Below are 25,794 nucleotides of genomic sequence, written 5' to 3'. Positions count from 1 at the left end.
ATATAGCAAATACGCATGGGATGTACACTGTTCCAAATATTTCATTTGCTCACGAGAAGCCTGAAGAGAAGAAAGGGAACCATTCAATCATCCTTTTGTTGTTCCTGTTACAGTGCAATCAACACATTTCACACGTCTCAATGCCCGATTCCGCCAGCAACCCAGTTATTCCAATCCAGATCCCCTGGGGGTGGGAACATGCCTCTATCCTGCCCTGGTGGCCCTTCTCCTTCGGGCTGGTGTCCTGGAATCGGTGGCTGCTGCTGTTGCTCTTGCTGATGTTGTTGCTGAGGGGCTGCTCCTTGGGCGAAACCTTGAACTTGATTTTGGTTTTGGTTCTGGTTCTGGTGTTGAGCTTGACGCCTCTCCTCTTCCAAACCCCTCTGTCTCGCCTGGCGGGCGTATACGAGCAAGGCCAAGGCGCCGGCGAGGGCGATGATGATGAGGCTTTCGATGAGGCCGTCATCGATCTCGTCCCACTCGTCGGCGCCGTAGACGTCTCCTTCGACTCTGCCCGCGCCGCCTCCCCCTTGCTGTCCATGTGCGTGTCTGTCGGCGTATTCGGCGTTTCCACCACCACCAGCCATGCCACCTGGCTCGGCGTAGCCCAGAAGCTCGTCGTCTCCGTCCCGCTCTCTCGCCAGAGCCTCCGCCTCCCGCGCATCCATCTCCTCCGCCGCGTCCAGGAATCTGTTGACCCATTCGATCCATGTTTTGGGCCGCCTTTGTTCCTCGTCATCCCCTTCCTCGTCTTTAATACCATTGACCTTACCCCCGCTCACGCCGTTCCACCAACTTCGTAGCCTCAGTTTCGCCAAAGCCAATGTTACCGGTAAATACGCTTCTTTGTTCATCTCCAGTGCGAGATCGTAGTACCGCTTGGCCATGTGGAAGTCCTGCGTAACGCTCCCGATGCCGTTTTCGTGCATCCAACCGAGGTTCCAGAGTGCTTGGGCTGAATGGTGAGTCTCAGCGGCGGTTGTATAGCATGTTGTTGCTTTTTCCAGGTTGGATTTTGCTTCGCCGTTGTCGTCCGTCGGGAAAAGCGTGAGTGCTGCGCTGGCGGGCGAGGACAGGGAGAGATAATAGTCGCCCATTTTGATCAAGGAGTCGACGTTGGCTTGTTTGGCGGAGCGGGTGAAGTATACGAGAGCCAGATACGGATCGTTGAGCAGTTTGCTCTTCTTCGGACTCGGTTTCTTTGTCGAGAGAAGAGGAATACCCAAGTTTGGCAGTGAAATTACCGACGTCTTGTAATCAAGAAGGTGCGCCACGTTGGCTTGGGCATTCTCATATCCGTGCTCCGCAGCCATGATAGAGGCAACATACGCACGTTCAAAATCGCCTCTTTCGTAGGCCGAGTTTGCTTCCACGAAAGAGGAATGTAAGACTTCTGCCCTCTCAGCAACCACTTTATAGTAGGCGGCTGCGAGGCCGCAGTTTCGCTCACGACCAACTCCTTGGTTGGTGAGTTCGGCGAGATAGTAGAAGGACTCCATTACGCCTGCTCCCGCGGCGAGTTCAAAGTATCGTCCAGCGGTATCAATGTCCCCTTGGTCTAAGAAAAGCACTCCCAGCGCTGATTGTGCCAAAGGGAGAGACTGTTCCGCTGCGGCTTTCAAGTATGTGCCAGCACGGGCCCCGTCCTGAGGCACACCAAGGCCATCACGATACATCAAGCCCATGTGGTACTGAGCGAAGGAATCACCAAGGGCAATGCCTCGTTTGAACCAGGTCTGAGCTTTTTCAAAGTTTTGTTCCATTCCTTCACCACGGAGGAGCATGCGCCCAATATAGGCTGCTGCTTTTCCCGCTATACGTTCGATCCCCTTTGGTGCTTTCGGGGACACCTTGCCGTCTTTTGTCCAGTAGACTCTGGCAATTTTCATGAATTGACGCTGTGCTTTGCGGAAATTGCGCTTGTATCCCCGAGGGGCTTCGTAGTAGTGTTTGCCCAGAGTGATGATGGCGTTGAAGTCGCCTTGTCGTTCTTTCGTGTCGAGGTAGTCGAGGACATAGTCGATATGCGCTGCGGTGATGCCGTCTCGAGGAGCGTTGGGACCCGAGGAGCTAACACTCGCGCCTTCACCATAGATCCCTCCGTCAACTTCCACCCAACGGTATGAGTTGCGAACAAAGGAGTTGCCTCCAGGAGGCCCTGATTGCCAATATGTCATCGCCTTGTCGGCGACTCTTTTATAGTAGGAGACAGCCTTATCGCAGCTTCTGGGACAGCCAATACCCGCATGGTACCTGTACGCCAGCGTCATTTCGGACTTGATGTTTCCTTGTTCGGCGGCAAACGTGTGATATAGCAACGCCTTTGCCTGGTCTCTTTCCAAACCGCCAATGCCGGTAGCGTACATCAAACCCAACATGTACTGCGCCGTGGCATTGCCGTCCAAGTCAGCCAATTGGCGGTACCAGTAGTTGGCAGTCTCAAAGCTTCGCGGGTGAGAGAAGTTGCCATAGAAATTCATCTCAGCCAGCAGAAACATGGCGTCTGGGTCGTCGAAGGAGGCCGCCGCTTTGAGCGAATCCACGCCCTTCTTCAAGTCCCCTTTGACCTTCGGGGCATCGTTGTCGTCTCGCGTAGGTGTATTCATGAATAGAGCGCGGAAGATTATCCTCGTGTAATGCCATACGGTGCCCAGGAGGCCGGTCGGTCGTGCTGGGGTCACGCTGTCTTTCCATGTTGGTTCGAAATCCCGTAAAACCGACCATATCTCATGAACTATATCATTTCCGCCCTGCGCCCAGTAGTTTTGTCTCTGCTGCTCGTCAGGACGGGAGTCGAGCTGAGTGTCGACGAGTTCCGCTCTGGCAGTCGTTGAGGTCCGACTAGCGGGAATGAGGATAGCGGAAGCGATGAATAAAGCTGGAGGCAACAGTTAGACCCAGCGTCGGACTCCAGTAGGCGCATGACTTACAGAGGAGGATCGTGAAAATCCTACTGAATTTCCGAGCCATCATGGCACGTCGCATGTACGGGTCACCGACAAAACATCATGAATCCGGTAGAGGACGACCAGCGACAGCCTCAACAGTAGCTGGTTGACTATGTGCTTCCAGAAACAGAGTCAGTTAGGCGGCGGCAAAAAGTGGTCGCGTGAAGAAGCCAGACTGTCGCGAATCATTCGGAAGCGCAGCCGGCGCAATGACGCCGACCTCAGCCTTGCAGCCTCGAGTTCCAGCCTTCCAGGCGACAAGGCTGGCATCAGCAGGGCATCATTTAATAGTCAACACACCGTAAATGCAGAAGTTTGGCGGACTGTGCCATCATATTTTCATTAGTTGCTATGTTCTATGACTGTCAATTTCTTTACAGCATACAAAATAGACCACGGTCCAGCAGCGCCTGGCCTTCTCCTTTTTCCCTTCCTTTGCGCATCAGTAATACCCTCTGGCCTTCTTCGATGTTAGCAATCTTCTAATGCCAATCCCGCTATCCCGCTTGCTCGCCCTCGCACTCGTGCTTCGACTCACACCGCCAACTTCAGACTTAATCTTCTTCTGGCTGCCAGTTGAATCACTGTTGTCATCCATATCTTTGACCGGGCTCGGTGCATCGCTCGAGAAAGTCAAGTCAATAACCGGTGATCCTGCCGGAATCTGAGACAACCCTAACCCTCTCTGACTCTGCGACAGCTTGATGGCAGTCTCGCTTGGAGTTGAAAGGTCAGGGCTACTCGGTGGAGTCGGGCTCCTCAATTTCTTTTTCGTCGTATTGCGGAGAGATTTCCTAGTTGGCGCTGGGGGCGACACTCTCCTCGAGTGTGATCGGGTTCGTCCGTAGTGTCTTTGACTGGATATAAGTCCACTTTGGGAAGGGAGGTCACTGTCATCGTCATCACTACCAGAATCGTGGTACGAAGAATCTTGACCATCGTTGCCAAACCGTCCCAAAAAAGAACCTTCGTCCGCAGCCCCTTCGTCGTCTACCTCCGTACTTTGAGAGGGGATCGAGGCTTGTTGATATTGAGACTCTGGTACCTCGGATTCGAGCGAGACAGGCACGTCCTCTGATTGGCTCGGGTTCTCATTATTGAGGTCCTCAGCATCCAATTCATTCTTCTTACCATCCAAGTCCTCCTTGGTAGCGTTCCCTTGTTCAGAAGCAATGGAAGATAGGTCAAGCACCGGAGTTAATGAGACTTTCTGTGCATCCTGATGTGAGCTGCTATTGGTGGTGCGCGGAGGTTCCGAAGAATTAATGTCCATTTGAGAGATATGAGGATACTCAACGGTTTCTTGAGTTGAGATGTATGGCGAAGAAGTTGGAGGCAACTTGGAACCTCTCGAGGGGTCAGCGTCACCACGGCTGTCGTTGGAATTGGCGTTGGTGTCCACATCTGATGAAGTCTTCAGATCCGACGAAGAAAAATTAACGCGCAAATTAACGCGAGGTGACCTCAGCCGAAATCTGTGAGGATATTCTCCCTGCGACTGGGTCGATTCCTCGACAGGGCTAGGTGCATCTTTAGCGCCATGAGCAGCAGGGTTAGGGATTGGTTCCAGTAATTCTTCGTCTAGACCTGAGTGGAAGCCGGCCTCCATGATGATCCCATTTATCTCTTCTTTGCGAGGGCTATCGATTGTCTGCGCAGCTGCATCTGGTTTGTCTGCCGCTTGGGCCTCAACAGTTTGTCTCGCTGACTCAGGAATGACAGCAAACTGGTCTCCCGTCGACGACATGGGTGCTTCTCCGCCTCTGGGACCGATGATATGGCTGCTATTGGGAACTTCGACTACAGAGGCTTTGAGCAGCTTCGCCGAGATCATATTTGAGAATGACATTTCACGAAGCCCATCATCAGCTTCATGTGGATCTTCATTCGCCAGCTCGAACTTGCCGTAGACTCTTTGGCCTGTTTGTGGGTCGATTTTGCCCTGGGAGTCTGCGGCCACTGAGCCCTTAGTCAGCTGAACGTGCACAGTGCCGTCTTCATCCACTTCTGACACTTCAGCGACCCTGTAGGGGGACACTTCAGGTTGATAGTTTGTCGAGGCATCGACGTGCAATTCTTTGTAGACAATAATCGCCCCGGGCAGGATTTGTGCCTGGTCAAGTTCTGGAAGGCCATCAAAGGAGTCTCCGACTGGCACATCCTCTGCATTTCCATCTACTGTGAGCAGAGCATGACCACTGGGGGCGCAGGCCTTGATATCAGAATTTAGGCTTGCAACTTCAGGTGCAACGGCACCTTCATCCTTCTCGTGAGGCCACCCGTTTCTGCTTTGATAGAACTGGCTTTGATCACGTAGTTTGCGCTTGTTTTTGGCTGGCTTTGCCCAGCCTTGCTCAAATGGAAATGGCGGCGGCGGCAAACAATTCTTAGGCTCTTCGCATTCAACTGCCGCGACAATCAAATTTTTCTTCCATGAATCATAATCTTTTTCCGCAGCCAATGGCCTTTGTGAAGGTTCCAAAGCACTGCTGTCACAATTGCTCTTTTGATGTTTTGGTTGGCGACTGGTTTGGGATAACTTCTCCCTCAATGCTTGCGCCTCTTCGGCGGTCTTGGGTGCTCTCAGGCCAAGGGACCCGAAAACGAGACGACGAGTACTGGCCACGTCGAGCCTAGCCCTCTTTAGAGCCGACTCTGTGACAAGGGGCTCGATCTGAGATGCCTCCGGCATTTCGAGCCCAGCGGATGTAGGCCCGGCAGGGGCGTCGTTGCTTCCAGTTGATTCTGCGTTTTTCGAAGGCTTCACATTCTCTTCCCCGACCTCGTCCATGGCTGATTTAGCCGCCACTTCCTCGACTTGGCGATCAGCTCGTTGCTCGACGGCGTGTTCTTGTTCTTCTTCCATCTTCTGTTGTTGCATGGACTCATACTTCGCTAGATCTTCAAAACTGGCATTCTCTGGTAGCAACCCCTGCTTCTTAAGCTGATTGAGCCGCTTCCTTCTTTTGGCCCTGTCATTGTTATGGTGCGTCCTATTTGTCCCCTGGAAAGGAACGCCTACCGATGGCTTCGCCGGCTTTCCTTTAACGCCTTTGGTCTGCAAGGTCGTTGAAGAGGAAGCTGTCTTGAACTCGGCCGACCTCTTTGTGTTTCTCTCTTCTACCTCGGATTCAGATTCGGATTCGGATTCGGATTCAGAGGTTTCAAAATCTGATGACGAAGCTTCCACCGAATCAGACTCAGATTCTGAGCTGGAGGTAATATCATTGTCACTCTCATCCTCCTCGGAATCAGAGCTTGATGATGTGCTGGGGTCAATATCACCATCTCTGATGAGGCTCAAAGCTCGTTTCTTGGCTTGCTGCATGGCAGTATCTTCCATAGGGCTATCGGCCTCAGAGTCAGAGGTTGAGATATCGGAGCTCCTAGTCGTATCTGAATCCTCGGAGTCGTCCTCATCATCCTCGATAGCGTTTCCCGCACGCTTTTCGGCTCGCCGATCTGCAGTCTTCCTCATCATGCCGTTTCGGCTTTCGGCTTCGTCGTCCTCTAGGTTGGTCCTACCATCATCTCGAGCACTGGACAAGCGATTGAGCCCGGCGTATGAACTGCATACAGGAGTGGAGAACCCTTCAAATGCCTCATTTTCATGCTCTTCGCCGTCGTCTCCGATGTCTCTTTTTCTCTTCAGCTTTCCGTCGAGGACTTGCATTGCAATGGACATGTTGGCAGCTTGTTCAATCTCGGCCGCATCTTCCAGTAGATTCTCAAGCTCTGAGGAGAGATTCTCGCCTTCATCTTCGCCGTTCAGCTCGAATTCGTCTTCCGAGTCGGCGTCTGTGTCATCGAAATCTTCTCTGACAGTGAGTTGCAATTCTGGCTCATCAGCGTCCGCATCGGCTTCAACCACATAATCATGATCGTTTTCGTCGTCCTCGTCTTCTTCACAACTCTCAAAGAGCACCAAAGCATCCATGCCATCTGCCTCCTCAACATGAGCGGGGAGAATGCGCTTTGCGTCCTCCTCGCCCGCAACACCGACATCCTCATCAAACAAAATCTTCCTCTTCTTCCTGGGCGGGATCACGATACCCGGCCTCTGTGTATGCTTCAACCACTGCTTCCCGAATGCCACGCCATCAATCAGATGTCTGCCGTCGCCCGTAATCTGATGCCGTCCACCTAATCTCCTGACCCTTAGATCCTCATTTCCCAGCGCCCTGATCACCACCTCATCATCTTCTCTCAGCACAGAGTGTAGGATTTGAAAGTGCAAGCACTCGTACGTCAAGTTTTGCTCTACAGTGGCCGCGATTTCGACGGCGTAGTCTTCGAGGCCCCATTCGCCGTCGGCAGACTCGAGGGGCACGAGGTCATTCACGTCGGCGAGGAGGTCAGCGATCGTGGCGGAGCGGGACTTGGTATGCGAGGCGGGGCCACTGCCTGTCGTGTGAATTATGGTAACAGGTGGGAGGGAGTGGCGTTGGATGAGGAGTTGAAGCCGCATCTTTGACGTTGGCAGGTGCAAAGAGTGCACGCAGCCGCCGTCAATGATTGCGGAGGAAAAACGAGGAAAAGTGAAATGTCTGTGTGGTCTACTCGGTAGGACCAGGCTCATCCTCACCACTGACGCAGCTTGCAGATTCAGGTCGAGTCGATCGCCGCTGCGATGCCAAGCCGTGCCGCGATTTAGCGACTAGCGCGACGAGGCTGAGATTTGCTGCACCTCGGTCTATGTTCCAAAATCCCCCCAACACTGTCACCCTTCCCCTCCTAGCTTAAACTGATTCTTCAATGAAAGTTAGTATTCGAGTAATCATCTTTCGTTGTGGAGAACAACTCCTTCTCGCAGGGTTCTTATAGTTAGGAGTTGAACAAGAGTTCTGCAACTAACAAGTCTACCTGATTACAAGGGGGACGAATCAGAAAGGAAGAAGAGAGGTCTTCTGCATTTATATACCCTTCGCTTCAGCTTCCAACCGTGCTGCTTTTCTGCGACGAGTAGCGGTTTTTTTCAGATATCCGCAGAGAATGGTCAACTAAAATGGCCAATGATCTACCCCTGTGAGGAATTCTATCCGGTAGACTTGCCAGCGTGATTGCCAGATAGGTGTAACGTCTACCTCTCGGTACGGTTTATTGTACATTTAAATGTGATCGATCAAGGATCTCAGGGTTAGCAGACACTCTTGCTGTAGGTCAAGGGAGATGTCAAGATTCGAGTCATTCTCATCGCAGCCTTCGTCGGCAGGCGGAACAGATACATAGGAAGCAGCAGCGGCAGCATTCAGACATTTTTCCACTACCCCTGTATATGCTCTCCCCATACAAAACCTGAGCTCCTCGGCAACTCTCCCACTTTGCGCACTGTATAGGAAGTTCTCCTTCTCGGAAAATATCGATTCCCACTCGGCGATCCCTGTTGGATTGAGATTTGTGGATCGCCGAGGCAGACGGTAGTGTGACGAGTTGCTAGTTGAGTCCAAATGCTTCCTTGTCCAATCTAGTATCATCGTCAACAATGGCCTCCAAAGGCCGATTTCCAGCAGAACACATCCGAGACTGTAGAGATCAAAGGCTTTACAAAATGGAATTCGATCCTCGCTGAGGGAGAGTGGGTGACGATATAGGCGAGAATGTTCAAATGCTCCCGGGGCCTCTGTCGTTTCGAGCATGTTGTCCCATCTGGCGAATTCATAGCCTCCGAGGTATGCTTCTGGAATATTCTCGAGACTTGACCAATCTGCTTTCCTACTTTGGAAAAACAAGACGTTGTCTGAGCGTATTGACTTGTGCAACCACCCGGCAGTGTGTAGCTGCAAAACCGTCTCGGTCAACGCTGAAGCAATCACCAGTCTCTGATTGATACTAGGGCGCAAAACGTCTCCCGCCACAAGGTCCTGAAGAGTTCGCAATGAAAACTCGTCGTCCTTAGGCGGTTGAAAGATGTACGCATATCGTAAAGTCTTGGGCTCTTTCAGATAACCGATGCATTTGAGAGAATGAAATGTCGGACTATTCAACCCTGACAAGAGATCAGCGACTGCTGCAATCCGGTGTTTGAGTCGTCGTTCTGTATGCTGGGGTAGAGTTTTCCATTCTAGAACAACCTTTTGGTCGTTATAGCTGGCCACTTCATGGTACAGCGTTTGGTCAGCTATTGACGAAGATCGTCGAAGAAACTTGAAATCACGCCTCAAGTCTCTTCCCGGAGACGCCTGTCTCGGGATCATCGATGGTCCTGAAGGGGAGAGGGAAGATGTCGGTCGATGGGTTCGTGAAGGCGTCAGCCAGCCCTGGCCGTTCGGACCATCGTCCAGAATTTCCAAAAGCAGCGATCTCTGTTTCAAGCGAGCGGAGGCCTGAATGGCACTATCCAAAGCATCCAACTTGTTGGTGATAATCTCCAGGAGGTCCTTGTCATTAGTCAGGTTGATGAGAGATCTTAAGGTATCACAGGAATTACCAGTGTATTGACCCTGTTCTGTCCAATGGAGGGTGCTACGCAGTTGCTCGTTGAAGAATTGAACATCTCGGATCAGAGTCTCAAACTTTGTCTGATCAAATATCGCCCACTTGAACTTTTTCCACGGAGAAGTCCGTCGTTGATAGACTCTAGCGGTGTCATTGAGAAATTCTTTGGTGGCATTATTGCTGAAGATCTTAATGCCTCGAAACAGCCTCTTAGAGTTGTGCAGCTCTTGGATTTCATCCGCGGTTATCTCAATCTTTAGGCCATAGTCATTCTGCAACGTGTCTGCATCCGTCAGGACTTGTTCGAGGGTTCGAAGCGTCTTCTCGATGAGAACCAGGTTTGGGGTGTTCAGCTCTGGAGGCTCTTTGAACAGGCCAGCCAGTGTGGCCCAGCGATGGAGGTGGTAATGCTGCCACTCCAATTGGCAACCGAAGATCTCAGCTCGCCTCCCAAAGCCCTGGGCAGCGGACAACAGAATGAACCCTTTCACACATCCATCAAACAACTGTACCGAGAGCGAGACAAATCCGGCAATACTACTTGCAAATTCTGCCATCGTATAGCAGTGGATGCTAAGAGCCTCGTTGCGGTGACCAGGCAGTGCAGCTGTGGCAGTGCTGTCCCTTTTAAGCAGGGAGGTGAAGTATGTGACTGTCCTCAGGCGTCTGCAGGGCAAAAGATCCTCGCTTAGACTGGATCAGGTGCCCAGAATTGATTGGCTTTGCCCTGATGAACCAGGGGAGTGAGTTTGTGATCTCCGTTGAAATTGGGCGCACAGGCAAAGACAAGTTCCTATTCCTGGTTACACAGCGTCACCTAGGCATGATCCTGGGGGCGCTAGCCAGGCGATTTCAGCCTGACCACTTTTCAATATACGGAAGAAGATTCCAGCCTAATTCACTTCTTGACTCTCTCCAAACTCGACCGTGAGAAATCGACAATGGAACCATCTCGACCTCGATCCAGCGGGGGCCAGCCGCCCGAAGAAGAGAGGCTAGCCAAATTGCTTCGTCCTGCTGGTGTGAGCTCTTCATCCGGACCATTAGATGATAGTGTGTTCGACCAGATTGCTCTAGAAATGAAAGTTGTTGGCCTACCGAAAGAATGGGTTAGCCGTCCAAGGACGCACTTTATTCTGCATCAAATCAAGAGGACCAAGTTGATGGGAATGTTCATCTTCCAAGGCTACGATGATACCTGCATCCCTTATGCCAACCGAAGCGCATTACCCCAAACGGAATCTCAAAGCTTGAATCCATTCGAAGCAAAGGCATTCCTGGAATGGCAAAGTGTCTGCAAAAGTCCACGGCTTCAACTGGAAAAGGGAAATCACTGCAAGATCGATGACGGTGACATCTTGTTTGAAAATTCACCACGGCCACGAATACTTGGGAACGGAAGCGAAATGTGAGTACAGTCTATGTCATACAAATGGCATTGCAAACATTAGCATAACGAGAAGCTAAGTTGCTCTATGCACAGGAGAACAGTTGTCGACGAGGTCATAAGCAAAACCACAGGCAGAGTCTATGCGCGAAAGCGAATTACACGCAGAAAGCTGCCCCGAGAGGCACAAAAGGCATTTGAGAGCGAACTTCGAGCCTTGACAAAGGTCAAGAACCACGAGCACCTCATCCAAGTTTGCGGTATGTATACCGACAAGAAGTACTTTGCTCTACTGTTAGAGCCGGTAGCCGATCGCACTTTGAAACAGTACCTATCTTCTGGCCACCCTAAAACTCAAACGGAACGAAGCATCCTTTGCACATACTTTGGATGCATGGCAAAAGTGATGGATTTCCTTCATGAGTCCGAAATGATCTTACACAAAGACATTAAGCTAGAAAACTTTCTGCTCAAAAACGGCCGGCTGATCCTGACTGACTTTGGAACCGCCTTCGATTTTTCTGAGACTGGTCACAGTATGACCATGGCTAATCGCGATGACGCGAGAACACATCGCTACAGCAGTCCAGAAGTAGCCAATGAGGGCAGATTCCATCGAGCATCTGATATCTGGTCCCTCGGAGTGGTCTATTTGGAGATGACAACAGTCCTGCACGGCAAGAAATTGGCAGAGTTTGACCTCTACCTAAACAGTCATGGAACAAGGTCCACTCGTGTTCATGCTAATAGGGAAGCTGTTCTAGGATGGTTTCAAGAACTGAAATCCCAGACCTTTACACCAGCCGACAACGAGCCTCTGGCTTGGGTTCAAAGAATGCTTGAGCGAGCCATGGACAGCAGACCCACAGCCGTAGAGCTGTATCTAACCGTTCGCTCCTCTCAGAATGGGAGGTTTTGCGGATCATGCTGCCTCGAGCAGGAGTCGGAGACTGAATCGGAAAGCTCGCAGTCGCCATTCGCCAAGTGACGATGAAGAAGAAACAGAGCTTCCTGGGAAAACTCAGCCAAATAACATGCTCACCACGGCTCAAAGGAAACTCCCTGGGTCATATCCTTCGGAGCCAATGACTTCCGGCTCTGAACTTTCATTCTACGAAGCCCAACAAACGCCAATAACAGAACTCGATCCCGAGCCATATCCTCCGGAGCCAACGACTTCCGATTCTGAACTTTCGTTCTACGAGTCCCAACAAACGCCAATAACAAAAAGCGATCTCGACGACATGCATCAGACACCTACACCCCACCAGCGAACCCAAAGTGGAGGGGGAGTCCGGCCGACGTGGATACAACAGACAATTTGGAAGATTGCAAATACAGTGGTTAATCGCGCTTCAAATCGGCAGAAATCGGTCAAAAGAGAACCGCGGGAATCTCGAGACTCAGCCTCCCGCAAGCGAAGCGGATCGAGTCGAAGTCGAAGCCGACAGATCAGTGGGAAGGGAAACGACGCTATATCACATTACCAGACTGTCCGGCAACAGCGCATTAACCACTATTTAACGTCTCTGCCGGCCAAAAACCAAGACTTTGAATACGTTTCTGAATATCATAATGAGGAACCTTCATTACCTCTTCCACATCGAGACCCAGAGTCAGAGAGACAGACTCCCTTAAGATTCGCAAGTCAGGACAATCTCCACTCCAGGGCGAATCATGATCGATACCGTCACGAGCAATCTTCTGACTTTCTCCCATCGACTTTCATTCGCTACCCAAGCGATGGGGATCTTAGGCGAATGTATGATTCCCTCGAGGACCACCGGCTTGACGTCGTAAAAGACTTAAAGAGGTTCAGTGCGAGTTTCGTCTTATTGCCATCCCTCTATCAGGACGTTGATGTTACCTCCGAGCTTGCCAAAAATAATGCAACATCCGAGGAGCAAAGCGGAGAACATACTGAACCACTAGGTGAAGGTGTTGCAGAGAATCCTAGTGAATCCACAACTTTTAATGACAGGTCGCATAGTGACGGGGCAAGTGCGAGCCATAAGCCTCAGGAGAATGAAGACAAAGTGCCTCTAGATCACACCAAACCACACGCACTTGACAATGATATGCCCGGGCTTGGAAAACAAGAGCCTTCTCCTCCAGGTGACTGGCCTGGAGCTACGGCAGAAGGTCCAGGTATCATTAGAGACGAAAAGGCCGATACTGTACAGGAGCAATCCGTCGCACAGACTGAAATACTCCAAAACAATGTGGAGCAGCCAACATGTATGAACATAGTTCGGCCAGGCGTCATGACTGCAGAGAAGCCGTCAGCGGAAGGCGAATTGCTAGGGCCAGGAGGGGAACAAACACTTACCACGAGCAACAATCAATCTAGTCCCAGAACTGTACAGCCAACGTCTATGGCAAATGCCAATGCTCTCAGCCCGGCGGAAGAGTCAGAAACTCTTCAAACCCAAGAACTGGCATCTAGTGGCTCGGAAGGTTCTCCAACTGTGCAATCTCTGGGATCGTTCCTGGAAGGGGCTCCTGGGACTGACAGAATTGGGCGCAAGTGGGAGTCAGCGACGGTCATTATGAAACGGATTTTGGACGATAAAGCAACCACGACACCGACCTCGGTCATGTCTTTCAACACGAGAAAACTTTTGGGAGTAAGTCGACCTGTAATGATATGGAATGACGAATTTTACGGTTATCTACCCTGTTTCGTGTCCCAGGGTAAGGTGTCCGCCGTACGCGAACTTCTCGCTGTCGGCTGCAACCCAGGTCGGGCTGGCAAGCCCAGGTGGGTGCCAATGCTCAATGCAGTTCTGGGGAGAACAGAAAAACACAACAAATGCCTGATTGCTCTGCTTCAGAGCGGCGCAGATGTAGGCGCCAAAGACCCGAGCAGCGGCAAGACGTATCTACACTTCGCCATTGCGCAGGAACGGTGGTCTGGATATTCGACTACGGTGTACATTCTGCTCATGGCCAAGGCAAATCCAAACGCCAGAGATAAGATGGGCAACACTCCCTTACTGACACTTTTAACCGGTAATGGACCACTACTGAAAGAGGAGCGCGATGCCTTGATGCTCCTGCTGGCCCCCAATTTCGGCACCAAGATATACGTGAGGGACCCCAATCTCGGTGAGAATGTCCTCCACCTAGCAATCAGGAGACGCGATCCGTACGCACTCGACGCGGTCTTCAGTACGATCTATGACAATGAACTCAAGAAGTCAATGCTCCAGGAATTAAATGCCAGCGGCTTCACACCGCTCCTTCTCCTGGTAAACGTCTGCTCGTTCCACACGGAAGAAGCGGCCGTGAATGCCACACGACTGCTTGAACTCTTGCTCGAGAACGGCGCGGATCCGGACGACAAGGACTCCACGAACGGCGACACCGTTCTGCATTGCGTCATAGGCGTGCACCGGAGCATCGAGGCGTTTGAGCTCCTGCTCAAATACAATGCGAACCCCTTGGTGCAGAACTTCAGTCACAAAACAGCCAGCGCGCTGTTACAGGAAAAGGCCCGTGATCATCCTTCTGATCGGTGGTACGCACAGGCCGTGCGGAAAGTGAGTGGGTTAGGGCAATGGAATACACCAGGACCCGCACCAGCTGTTTCGCGAGGATCAACTCGATTCGACTCCTGACGGAGAGAAAAAAGTTCATACACATTGTTCTCTGTATTTTCTCCTTTGGAGGCACAGAGGCATGGTCTTGACGAATCATTGTAGAATAGGCGAAGGCTGATACAGCCAAATGGTTCCCGCGGGACGAAAAGGGGGGGAAGGGGGGTTTTTTTTCCAGCTCTCAACGCACTTGCAAAATGCTTTGTGTTCACAATAGTCTAGGCCATTGGTGGGCTCATTGCCCTGCTGTCAGGCTGTGGACAATGCTCAGCTCTCCCGTCCTTGGTTCCGGGGAGATCGACCGGTCAAGCATCGGTTTCGCAACTGCGCCGCCATCTCAGCGAATCTCAGCGTCGAGGAGGCGTCGGTATCGTCTGGGGTCCGTAGCACCTCCGGGCTGCCATCAGGATCGAGAAATTAAGAAAAACCGAGCTGTTTGCCAGACGTGGAGAAGAATCCCGAACTGTATTTCTTCATTAGAGAGTTTCAATGTTCAAAACTCCTCGTAATATCGCATGTCTTAGGCCTTCCCATTACTCCCGCTTCTGTCGACAAGCCGCATGTTATACAACTTAAAAACAATTCCCCCCCCCCCGGGCCAGGACCATGCAAAGTAGAAAATTGCTGTGGAATTGGACATTTCAGCTCAAGAAGCGGTGACGATAAAAGGAGATCTCCCGAACGCGGTAGGCGGTGATTCAGGTGGCGTTGACTGAACCTCCCTGAACGAGATGTGGACGCTCATCCCGGCCAATTTGCTCTCCATCTCGGCCAATCTGCGCTCGAGGTCTTTGATCTTTTGCTCCATCGCACTCACATCGGTGGTTGTTGTTGTCTCTTTTACACCGGGCGAGACGACAGGTGCCTCCGCAGCGCGCGGTTGAACTGGAGCAAGGACTTGGACAGCGGCCTTCTCCTCTGGAACTGGAGCAGTCAATGGTGCAGGTGCGTCTCCATTCATCGGCTTGTTGCCGTCGATGTCTGCAAGGAATTTCATGGCTTCTTTCCTTACATCATAACCGAAGAAAAATTGGCAAATCGGTGGGCTGTGCGGCATTGATCCCGTCGGTGGCAGAGGGCCGGAGTAATACTTTCGAATTTCGGCTTCTTGCTTGGCATAGTTGGCCGCAGCTTGTGGTCCGGGAACGACAGGATCTGTCAGGATCTGTGTTGCAGAGACTCGGGGTAGGCGGAAGGCTTCAAACTGGGCCAAACGCTGCAACAGCTTCTGTGACGGAGCGGAAGCGACATCTCCGGTGGCGGGGACATCGGCGAGGAAGAGCTCGAGAGCGGCAGCATCTTCGATGGAGGACGATACACCTTGAGCGTGAGTCAGGAGCATCGGGTGGCAGGCGTCGCCGATCAAGACAGCTTTTCCCTTGGTCATTTTGCTTAGAGGATCTCGCTTCATCTGCGTGTAGACCTTCACCTCCGGTGACTTCAAGAAGACCTTTTTGACGGCCGGATGGAAACCATCGAGAACTTTCTCCAGGTCCTCGTGTGTAGCAGGGAAGTTCCAGTCCTCGATAACCACGTCATCTTCACTCGATGCATGCTGGCCGAGTTTTCGGTGCACAGCCAGCACATTGAGGATTTCGTTGTTTCTGCAAGGATATGTGACGGCCATAACACCTTTGGATGGTAAGGCGGGGGCCCAGAACCCGGGCGGCTGATTCTCAAACAGAAATTGGGTCTCCTCATCCGCGAGGATTTCCCTCATGGGTATGAGACAGCGATATGCTGTCTGGCCGCTCCTCTTCATCGGGACCTCCTTGCCGGTAATCTTCGCGTTTAAGCGATCCTAGGAACAAGTCAGAAACTTTGTTGCAACAAGGTCGGTGATGAGCAATGCTAACATGCTGGCCATCAGCTATGATAACAAGATCTTTTTGCACTCTCGTCCCGTCCTTCAATGATATTACTCCCGTCTCAGGGTCGACATCCATGACCTGGTTTCCCAGCCGGATGATCGTCCCAGCTTCTTCGGCTTGTTCTTTTAGACGGCGGTGCATGTCGACTCGGTGATAGAAGAACCACTTGTTGCCATATAACTGTTCCACATTGGAGAAGTTCAATGTAGGAGCCATTGGTTCCAGGGTATCACCCTTTGGTCGACGGACCTGGAAGGGTTTGTCAGCTGACATCTTTGACTAGCGGGCAAGGATTCCAGCGGCCGAGATAGACTAATCGTATCTCCTAGAAACCCCGGATCTTCTTCCATCCAACCCACCTGAATATTCTCAATCCCTCCGGCTTTGATCGGGTCGAACCCCCAATGCTCCAGAACCCGTGTACCATTTGGCGGGATGGACACGGCAGCGCCATTTTCGTTCTTGAACTGTGAGCGCTCAAAGATCTGGGCGGAAAAGATCAGTTTCTCTCCGATTACCCATTCCGAAACAAAATATAAGAGGTATTGTTCTGGAGAGATGAAGTTCACTGACCTCGACATCATGCCCGATTTTTCTCAAGGCGATGGCGGCGCTCAATCCAGCAACACCAGCGCCGCAGATTCCCACTTGCAAAGCGCCCGCAGCGGACATACTGAAAGCTATATTGGGCGAGGGTGCTGAGGCTCGTTCGAAGTTCGTTCTGCAGAAATCAAGGTTGACAAATTAGTGAACAAAGGAAAAAAGGACAACTAGGCTGGGGTCGACCAGAGATTTTGAATGCGGCGGCTCAGCAAAGGAGAAAGCACCACTTCAGGTGTGATGGCCTGAAAGTTACTTATTATATCGCCTCGTGCAGACCACCTACTTACCTTGTCCTCCGAACTGTAGGTTTCAAACTTAAGGAGACCAAGCGAAGTGGTTTCTCCTGCTAGTGGCTTCGACACTGGGCACCCGTGAGGGAGGCTGCGGAGGAGATGGTGATGAGCGAAGTTCCTTGACCCCTAACAGCCTGCAGTCAGCCATTTCGAATGATTCTAGCCCACACCGCCCTGCCGAGGATCGAAAAGTTGATGGACCACAGTCAGCGTCAGACTTTCGGGCTATCGATTCGTAGATCCTCCAATGATGTGATTTGCAAGAGGCGCAAAAGGAACCTGGAAGAAGTCAATATGTGGAAACTGGCGATGACCAGAAAGGGTTGGCCTGGAAAGCCACCAGCTTAGCGCTCGGGGCTCCCAGCGCATGGATAGGCCTACCCGGTACCTAGGCCCCCCATGCTTTGAAGAGCCGAGACCAAAAGCCTGGGACGGTGGAACCTGCAAGATATCTGTACCCAGTACCCAGTACAAGCAATTGATTCCTTTGCAGACTCTTGCTGGCTGACATTGTGCTCAGCAGTATCATTTGTGTCGAGGGCCAAAATGTGTGATAGTTAGAGGACCTGCTTTCGTACATACAAGTACACAACTTCCACGCGCTGACTGCGGACACAAGGTGAACAAGGAAGTATCTGCTGATACCTGTGGAGCCCCCGTAACCGTCAAGCCACTTTAGCAGCGGCTGAGTCCATGCGTCAGCTGGACAGAGACAGGGGTGGTCTAGAGCCTCCGATAGGGCTTGGAAGACAAGTTGGCTGGCTGATAAGAGGCAATCTCCCAATCTCCACGTGGAGTTGGTTCAACGTTTCTGGCCGAAAAGAGGCGTTTGGCGATGGCGCATAAGCTGCATCTGGAACTAAAGCTAATTTAATGAGCGCCAGCCGAGGACCAAAGGCGACCGGGAAGCTCCTACTGTACTGTACGAGGCTAGGAGGCGAGGTGGCTCCTTAGGCACGCCAACTAGAGTCCGGGGACTAGTCAAGGCCTTCCAAAAAGAAATCCGTCCAATTTTGAGGGGCAGGCAGGGGGAAAAAGATTTTTCGCATGCGGGCAGATGCGGGCTGTTGTTGCGTTTTGTGACGAGGTAAAGGGGGGCTGTGGTGGCTTGAAACTTTCGTTGTACGGGCAGCTATATTTTTTATCCCAATATATTCCGTAGCCTTGATGAACAAAAACAAACGTCAATGTCGAGAGCGCAGGATGGGGTGATGCTGAAGACAAGGAGGCTCAATGCTCAATTTCACCCCCCGGAGCTGGCCGACTGCCGAACCTGGAGAGCCGGTGGCCGAGCTTAGTACCCAGTACGAGGGACTTGCTTGTGAGCACCGAGTACCCAGTACCGACTAAGGTCCGCAGCAGATGAAAGGAGCCAGATTGAGCTTATCTCGCCTAAGTTCAGCAAGCCTCAGGAAGTTGCTCACTGACGCTGTTCGTACGCTTGGAAGTTCAGCTTACCTAAACTAAAGTCGGACATGCAAACACCCCCTCAAGTTACCAACTGCCAATGCCTCCCGTACACTAATTGCAGAGCCATGTCTCTAACGAAGTGTCTCAGAGCGTCGGAAGCCTTGCCTGACTGTGGATCTGAATGAAGTGAGCCTCGCTGCTCAGACATATACAGTAGAATACTAGGTAGCTTCATGGGGATTTTCTAGACGATCTGCAGTAGCTGGCAGTTGGCGCTTACCTGAAAAAGAAGTCCGTACCCTATACCTATTACCGGGAGAGTTGGAGGTGCCTCCAGAGTGTGGGTTTGATCACCAAATCCGATGTTACATGTCTTCGTTCGACATCCCACTGCCTCCTTGCCCCTCTCCTGCAAACCTGAGCAGCCAAGGCTGACCCAGTCTGGCGGACTCGCAGGGCTACCTCGTACTCGGTACAGGCAAGCCTGCCGACCTTCGGGTTATCGAAGATTGAACGTTTAAGGTGGCTGTTGAAGCATCCTCTTCAAGAAGAGCCTATTAATCCCGATGCTCACAGCTACTGCTCGATACCCATACCATGCGGGGTCTGTCATCTGTTATGTCTGGCTGCAACTCAATGTGTAGCGTCTCAAGATTCTCGGACCGAGGTGGCAGTAATATGGCCCTGAAGGCATTTATTTGATCCTGACCAAACGGTGTCCGGCGCAGCCTGAGATGCTTGATGGACGACCGTGACAGTGTCCGCTAACTTCGATTCCGTCCTGGCCGAGTCACGGCACGAGGACAGTCGATCAGCTCCAAATTGAGAGTGGACTTCTTGATGATAAACGGGAGTAGAAGGATATATGCTCCAAAGTCAGGGTCTGCAGCCCTTTCCATTCTGCTTTCCTTTCCTTTGTCCCTCCCCAAGATGCAGGGGGGTCAAATTGCAATCCACTCTCTGCGGGCTGTCGAATCGCCAAGCCGGTGAGGGTGGGGTTGGACCCAAGGTTTCGTTGACGACGGTCGTTTTGCGAGACCTTCTCATTGCAACGGCAGAAGTGGCAGAGAGGTAAAGAGACAACAAGGCAAGGAGGTTTGGATAGTCAAGAGGGTATGTATGTAGCAGGAACAGGAGGCAAAGGAGGTAGGTTAACCGCCTCGCCGCCAGCCTTGCCCACACTAACCCTTTTTGTCCTAGACTTCGTAAGCCTTGTAAGTCTCAACAACATACCAAACATACAAAACCATAATGTGCGAAGCTCCCAGCATCGACGATGGCACCATGTTCAAATAGAAAAGAGATGGCCGGTTCGAAATCAACCCTGGCAATTATTCCTGCCCTTGGCTGCAAGCGCAAATTGCCCGAGTCAAGAAAGACTGCAACCACTACACCTCCGGGAGAAAACCGGGTCAACCCTACCTAGCAAGCTAGGTATGCCGAATCAACTACATAACGAGACCAGAATTCTTCACCTTACTTACAATACGAGCCTTCTCCAACACATGATGAAGCCGAGCTATGTCCATTCTTGCAGCCCTCGGGCTTCAGGAACTTGTGATGAAACTCCTCCAACAAACCCCCGCACGGGAGGTAATTTGGGTTTCGACACAGCGCCATGAGCGTCTTCTCTCCAACGCCAAAATGTGGGGTGTGAGCCTATGAGGGTGTTTGTCTTCTGCATGTTAATGTCTGTGTGGAATAGCCATCCCGGCGATATAAAGTTGAAGTGCCGACCCAGACACTGAGCCTTTTGTCATCCATTCGGGACTCCTCAGCCGACGATTCTATCCAGATCCCCATTTGCGAATTCAGAATCTTGACAACGTGCAACAAGGTCAGGTCAATTCACTTGCATCTACCGTAAACAAAAGTTCGAGAATCAGACAGAGCTTTCGCGACCCCAGCAAATATGGCGCCAAAAACCTTGAGCGACTTAAAGCGCAAAGACCTGTTTCAGACGAAAGGGTACATCAATGAGAGCTGGGTCGATGCAGCCTCGGGCAAAACATTTGACGTTTATGACCCTGCTACACTGGACAAAATCGCAACTCTCCCCGAAATGGGTGCCGAGGACACCAATAAAGCCATTGAAGCTGCACACGAGGCCTTCCAGACTTTTAAAAAGACAAGCGCACGCCAGCGCGCAAGGTGGTTGCGGAAATGGAGCGACCTCTGCCTAGAGAACATCGACGATCTTGCATTGATTCTGACTCTCGAAAATGGAAAAACCCTTGTCGAAGCCAAGGGCGAAGTCACTTATGCGGCTTCATTCCTCGAATGGTTTGCTGGCGAAGCCGAGAGGGTCCATGGCGAGGTTGTCCCCACGGCCAACTTAAATCAACGCATCTTGACGTTCAAGCAACCTATTGGGGTCGCTGCTTGCCTAGCTCCTTGGAACTTCCCAATTGCCATGATCACGAGAAAAGTCGGCGCAGCGCTAGCAGCAGGATGCACCACGGTGTGGAAACCGGCCGGGGAGACACCGTTGAGTTCGCTTGCACAAGCCGTTCTCGCGCACGAAGCTGGGTTTCCCAAAGGCACCATCAACGTCATCACCACGCTCAATCTTGTCAACGAAGTCGGCGAAGCGCTGTGCAAGAGCAGTTTAGTCCGAAAATTGAGCTTCACGGGCAGTACTCGCGTCGGCAAACTCCTCGCAAGACAATGCAGTGATAGTCTTAAGAAACTGTCACTCGAACTGGGCGGGAACAGCCCATTTATCGTGTTCGACGACGCCAAACTCGAAACCGCGGTGGAAGCTTGCATATTGGCCAAGTTCCGAAACTCTGGCCAGACCTGCGTGACGGCCAACCGGATTTTTGTACAAAAGGGCATCTATGCTCAATTCGCCGAAGCTTTGGCGGTCAAAATCAAATCTCTGAAGGTCGGCCCGGGAACTGAGGACGGGGTCTTCGTGGGCCCATTGACGCACGAGCGAGCCGTTGAGAAGGCGATGAACCACATTAATGGCAAGTGCAGCATCGGGTCGTTCTCCAACGAATGGTGGCTAACTGAAAACCAGATGCTAAGAAACACGGCGGACAGGTCATCCTCGGAGGAGAGCCGATGAAAGACTTCAAGGGTTACTTTCTTCAGCCGACCATCATCAAAGGGATGAATCGAGAGATGATCACTACACGAGAAGAGATCTTCGCTCCCGTTGTCGGCCTCTACGAATTCGAGACCGAGGACGACGTCATAAGGATGGCCAATGACTGTAATGTCGGTCTAGGTTCCTTCATCTGCACTGAAAACATTCCGCGCGCATTTCGGGTCACGGAGGCGTTGGAGGTCGGCATGGTTGGAGTCAACCTTGGGCTGCTCAGCGCTTGCGAGAGTCCTTTTGGCGGCGTCAAGGAAAGTGGCTATGGTCGGGAAGGTGGCCGTCAAGGCATCGAGGAGTATTTGAGCGTCAAGTCCATGTTGATCAACGTTGCAAACTGAGTCTTGGGTAAACGCAGCCGGCTTGCCGGGAAATGTCAATATGGGTTGACTCGTACCGCTAATCCAGGGGAATGTATGTCTTTCCTAGTCCGCTTTCTCGCCTTTCTGCCCTGCCCCGTCCACTTTCCCCCCATTTGCCGTCTTTATTTCGTCGTAGTACAGCATCGCGTAGCGGGTCAAGATCATGATGCCGATGGCCCGATTTCTCGCCTCGGGCGCTCCTTGGCCGTGCGAGGCAAAGTAGTAGACGTCCATCCCGATCCCAGCAATCAGCTGCACCCAACCGGTGACGCGCAGAATGGGCCTGAACGCAGTCACACCACCAAAATAGGCGTACATCCAGAAGTGGTGGAAGCAGTTGAGGAACGCAAACAGCTGCCAGTCGGAGGCGTTCAGGACGCGGAAGTGGGTCAGGAAGGGCGTGGTGATGTGGTGGAACGCCATGTGCGGATTGATCGGTGTGCCAGCAGCCACCAGGTTGAAGACGTCGATGTATTCGTAGAACTTGGAGAGGTGGTAGATGTATGCCAGGTCCGAACTCTTGACCACTTGTTGAAGATCCTGGAAGTGCAACACGTCGTTCAAGATCAAGTACGCCAGTGCCAGGGAGAACAAGGCGTAGAGCTGGCTGTTGAGACGGGTCACCGGTCGAGCGAAGCGGAAGGGCCCGTTGCGTGCGACATAGCCTCTCAATGTACTCCAGAGAAATACGAATGGCCCGGTTGTGAGGATGACGCTTTGGAGCGAGGTCAAAGGCCTGTCGTCTTCGAAAGCCATATCTGCTCAACTGAAAGTCCCTTCGCAGAGAAGGAATACTTGGAGTGAGTCTTTCTCGGGTGTCGGGGAGCAGAGAATTCGATTGCAGGGTCGACTGATACAGAAGGACGGAATCTGCTCGATTCATGTATGCCGGGTGAATAGTGGTGAGTCACCAAAGCTGTGGCCTTGACGCAGCGCGGCCTTATAAGTAGCGAAATGGTACCAATGAGGAGGCTTAGGCAGCTAGCCTGGTGGCCCCATTGATGTAAGGTACGGAGTACATATACGTGTGTATACCTACCCAGGTATAGAGGCTCATTACGATCCTTACCCATTCAGCTCGACTCTCCGTTTCAATATGTTCCTTGCTTCCCCTTCGCTGAGATGATATAGGCCTATATCCCCGAGAGCCTTTCGTGCTGCTTCGTTGCTCTCGAAGATCAGCTTCTCCACATCCCATAGTCCAAGCTTCCTGACCTCGCCATCATTAGTGATAGCTTCATCTGCAGTAGTTTGTCCTGTTGTCTTCTCTTCGTCATCGTCAACATCAAACCCCCACTCATCCTCTTCGCTGTTGTCCAGAGCTTTCGAAGCATCTAGAGAAAGTAGGTCGACTGCCTCCTCGAGCCGTCTCAGACCTGGTCCCGTAACTCCTAGCAATCTGCTGTGCTTTTCGATGCTTGTTTTGATCTCGAAAAGGTCTCTCGCCAGCTGTGCTGCGCCAGTGGCTGAGAACGTATGGTGCATGATAACGTTCTCGTAGAGCTCTTTCTGCAGTGTCGAGCAGTAATGTTTACATATGCGCCGCATGGATCCCGGAGCCAGCACCCGAGATAAATACCCAAGAAGGGTGGCTGTTGTTTGGAGTAAGCTATCGAGACTTGGAGAAGGTGTCATCGCCATCGGATCGGACAGTGGCTCGTCAAGAGACGACCACTGGGCAAGCTTTGCATATGGTCGCAGTGCGGCTCTCAGGTTGATGTCGAAGAAACGGAGCATTTCTTCCTCGCTACGTTCACGTAGCCGTCGATATGCTGAAGCAGTCTGATCAAACAGTCCACTTCCGTCCGTATCGGTATCCGTCTCTGTTCCACTTGACTTGATAGCCGTTGATGTCTTGTCTGCAACGTCATCCACCCTCAAATCTGTACCAATTGAGGCACCTGTGCCGCTGTTTGCCTTGGCGCGATATTGCAGTTCGTCCCACAGCTCCAGAAAGAAAACTTCATCATTCCAATCGGTCATTTTCCGTTCGAGAAACTCTGCACTACCAAATATCTTGGCCAGTGATTCCAAGCCCTTCAAACCGAAGGCCTCTGCCTCAGATTGGCCCTGAAGTAACCGGCCAGCGGTGTGGGAGGATACAAGATAGGCTTGCAGCGCACCATGGAGATGGTTGTGATAGTCATCAAAGATAGACAATTGAATCTCCAGGAGAAACTTCATCTTCTGGCTGAAGGACGAAAGACCTCTGTATCGATTCGTGATCGTCTCCAAAAGGTCGTTGACACGAATTGCTCCTTTGGTCGGCTTTGTCTGAGTGGCGTCTGCGTCAAAGTCAATATCGTTGCTATCTGGAGTATCTCTAATACTTTTGTATCGAGAAAGAGCAAAATCTTTCTCGACTTTAAGCCACATGGCAAAGTAGCTGTGCGTGGTGAGCATCCTCCAAGTGATTCCTTTCCACTCTGCCAACATCCTGGGAATTGGAACATATCCCCAAGCGTCACGAATAGCAGTATCGAATTCCATCAACTCGTGCATGAAGTGAGACAACAATTGTGGTTGTTGGGAGATTTGAGGTAGAAAAGACAGACACTTTGCTTCAACCATCGGCAGCAGCGCCGTGATGAACGCGGAGACTGCATCAGTATATATAGATTCCAGAGCCTCAGATTGAAACGCTCTGTCGTCCAAGATAGGACCCATCATATCGCTCATGAATCCACTGTATGTCTCTAGCAGATCGAGGAGATGGGTGAGGAAGTATTCGGGCTTGTCCAGTCGATTTGTGGGTTTATCTCCATAAAAATGATAGCGGAACCTTACTGCCAAAGGCTGAACCATGACCTCAAGTGGGAGCAGAACGACAGGGTCAGGAGTCGAAGACCGACTTCGAGTGTCGATGCCTGCGAACGCTGCAATGAGGTCTGGATCTTGTAGTTCGAGAAGTAATCTGACTTCTTGTTCCCATCTCTCACGTACATTGTCCGATAATTTCAATTCTTTCCCTGGCCAATTCATTTGTGCAAGAGTGTCACGCAGATTCCCCTCCAGGGATTTCTTGATGCTGGCATAGAGTTGCTGCGATTGTTGCTCGAGGAGGTATGCTAGTTGAGGCGCTGCCCCTTCCGCAGCCGGCTGAGCATCCTGAATGTGCTTCCAAATGTCCCTCAGCCGAATATATGCTTTGACTGATATGTCCGGATGCGCGACCAAGTTCTGTTTGGCTCGGTTGTTCAAAGTGTCCATGTGCTGGACCACTTCTAGATAACCTTGAGCGACTTCGAGACTGCGCACCTTGCTCATCCTAGCTTCGACTTTTTGCGCCGCATCGTCGCTCACATTTGATTGTGCAAGATATCGGAGCCGCTGGTCTAAATCGGCGTCTTCCCTCTTGAATGCTTCGGCCTTTTCTCTTAGTTCAATAGATCGCTCGTCGGCTCGGTTTACAGCCTGCGTGTAGTCCTTCCGGGCATTTTCGAGCTTGTACAAAATTAGATCCAGCCCAAATACGAGATGGGAAACCTCACCTGCTCCCGCAATAGATTCTGCTGTTCTTGCACTCGTTGCAGTAGGCTCTCAACCTGGTCCAAGTCCGCCGCAGTTTGTATCTTGTCATTCAGGTAGTCCTCCACCCGCGTTTGTACATCCACAGTTTTTGTAATCTGGAATTCAGCCATATTTGCGGCCTGGGGTAAAGTGGCTGAATTGTGGTAAAAATTGACGACGGTATTCCGGAAAGTTGAGATGCGCACGATGTGTCTTTGGTGCGTCTTTCTCCAACTGCGACCAGCGCGTCATGGACTTGGGGACGCGACG

The 25,794-nt window shown here is 51.7% G+C and overlaps 9 protein-coding genes across 9 annotated transcripts; 3 read left to right on the top strand and 6 right to left on the bottom strand.

Moving 5' to 3' along the window:
- Positions 1–137: 137 nt before the first annotated feature.
- On the bottom strand, positions 138–2,970 carry A1O5_10521 (uncharacterized protein; the record flags this gene model as incomplete). The annotated part of the gene is made up of 2 exons (XM_007751097.1): positions 138–2,878; positions 2,931–2,970. 2 exons carry the CDS (start codon positions 2,968–2,970, stop codon positions 138–140), a joined length of 2,781 nt encoding a protein of 926 aa, XP_007749287.1.
- A 420-nt stretch (positions 2,971–3,390) lies between these two features.
- A1O5_10520 (uncharacterized protein) lies at positions 3,391–7,416 on the bottom strand (the record flags this gene model as incomplete). Its single annotated transcript, XM_007751096.1, has 1 exon — positions 3,391–7,416. One exon carries the CDS (start codon positions 7,414–7,416, stop codon positions 3,391–3,393), a length of 4,026 nt encoding a protein of 1,341 aa, XP_007749286.1.
- Positions 7,417–8,056: 640 nt separating this feature from the next.
- A1O5_10519 (uncharacterized protein) lies at positions 8,057–9,940 on the bottom strand (the record flags this gene model as incomplete). Its single annotated transcript, XM_007751095.1, has 1 exon — positions 8,057–9,940. One exon carries the CDS (start codon positions 9,938–9,940, stop codon positions 8,057–8,059), a length of 1,884 nt encoding a protein of 627 aa, XP_007749285.1.
- Positions 9,941–10,324: 384 nt separating this feature from the next.
- On the top strand, positions 10,325–11,758 carry A1O5_10518 (serine/threonine protein kinase; the record flags this gene model as incomplete). Its single annotated transcript, XM_007751094.1, has 2 exons — positions 10,325–10,791; positions 10,867–11,758. The coding sequence occupies 2 exons, from the start codon at positions 10,325–10,327 to the stop codon at positions 11,756–11,758; spliced, it is 1,359 nt and encodes a 452-aa protein (XP_007749284.1).
- Positions 11,759–11,804: 46 nt separating this feature from the next.
- Positions 11,805–14,390, top strand: A1O5_10517 (uncharacterized protein; the record flags this gene model as incomplete). The annotated part of the gene is made up of 1 exon (XM_007751093.1): positions 11,805–14,390. One exon carries the CDS (start codon positions 11,805–11,807, stop codon positions 14,388–14,390), a length of 2,586 nt encoding a protein of 861 aa, XP_007749283.1.
- A 625-nt stretch (positions 14,391–15,015) lies between these two features.
- On the bottom strand, positions 15,016–16,912 carry A1O5_10516 (uncharacterized protein; the record flags this gene model as incomplete). The annotated part of the gene is made up of 4 exons (XM_007751092.1): positions 15,016–16,170; positions 16,226–16,489; positions 16,600–16,725; positions 16,814–16,912. 4 exons carry the CDS (start codon positions 16,910–16,912, stop codon positions 15,016–15,018), a joined length of 1,644 nt encoding a protein of 547 aa, XP_007749282.1.
- A 3,546-nt stretch (positions 16,913–20,458) lies between these two features.
- Positions 20,459–21,993, top strand: A1O5_10515 (succinate-semialdehyde dehydrogenase (NADP+); the record flags this gene model as incomplete). The annotated part of the gene is made up of 2 exons (XM_007751091.1): positions 20,459–21,463; positions 21,580–21,993. The coding sequence occupies 2 exons, from the start codon at positions 20,459–20,461 to the stop codon at positions 21,991–21,993; spliced, it is 1,419 nt and encodes a 472-aa protein (XP_007749281.1).
- Positions 21,994–22,077: 84 nt separating this feature from the next.
- Positions 22,078–22,770, bottom strand: A1O5_10514 (uncharacterized protein; the record flags this gene model as incomplete). The annotated part of the gene is made up of 1 exon (XM_007751090.1): positions 22,078–22,770. The coding sequence occupies one exon, from the start codon at positions 22,768–22,770 to the stop codon at positions 22,078–22,080; it is 693 nt and encodes a 230-aa protein (XP_007749280.1).
- A 309-nt stretch (positions 22,771–23,079) lies between these two features.
- Positions 23,080–25,655, bottom strand: A1O5_10513 (uncharacterized protein; the record flags this gene model as incomplete). Its single annotated transcript, XM_007751089.1, has 2 exons — positions 23,080–25,458; positions 25,506–25,655. 2 exons carry the CDS (start codon positions 25,653–25,655, stop codon positions 23,080–23,082), a joined length of 2,529 nt encoding a protein of 842 aa, XP_007749279.1.
- Between the last annotated feature and the right edge of the window lie 139 nt (positions 25,656–25,794).

This window comes from Cladophialophora psammophila (assembly GCF_000585535.1).
Source record: "Cladophialophora psammophila CBS 110553 chromosome Unknown aczJe-supercont1.20, whole genome shotgun sequence".
NCBI lineage: Eukaryota > Fungi > Ascomycota > Eurotiomycetes > Chaetothyriales > Herpotrichiellaceae > Cladophialophora > Cladophialophora psammophila.
This window is presented reverse-complemented; position numbering and strand designations above follow the sequence as displayed.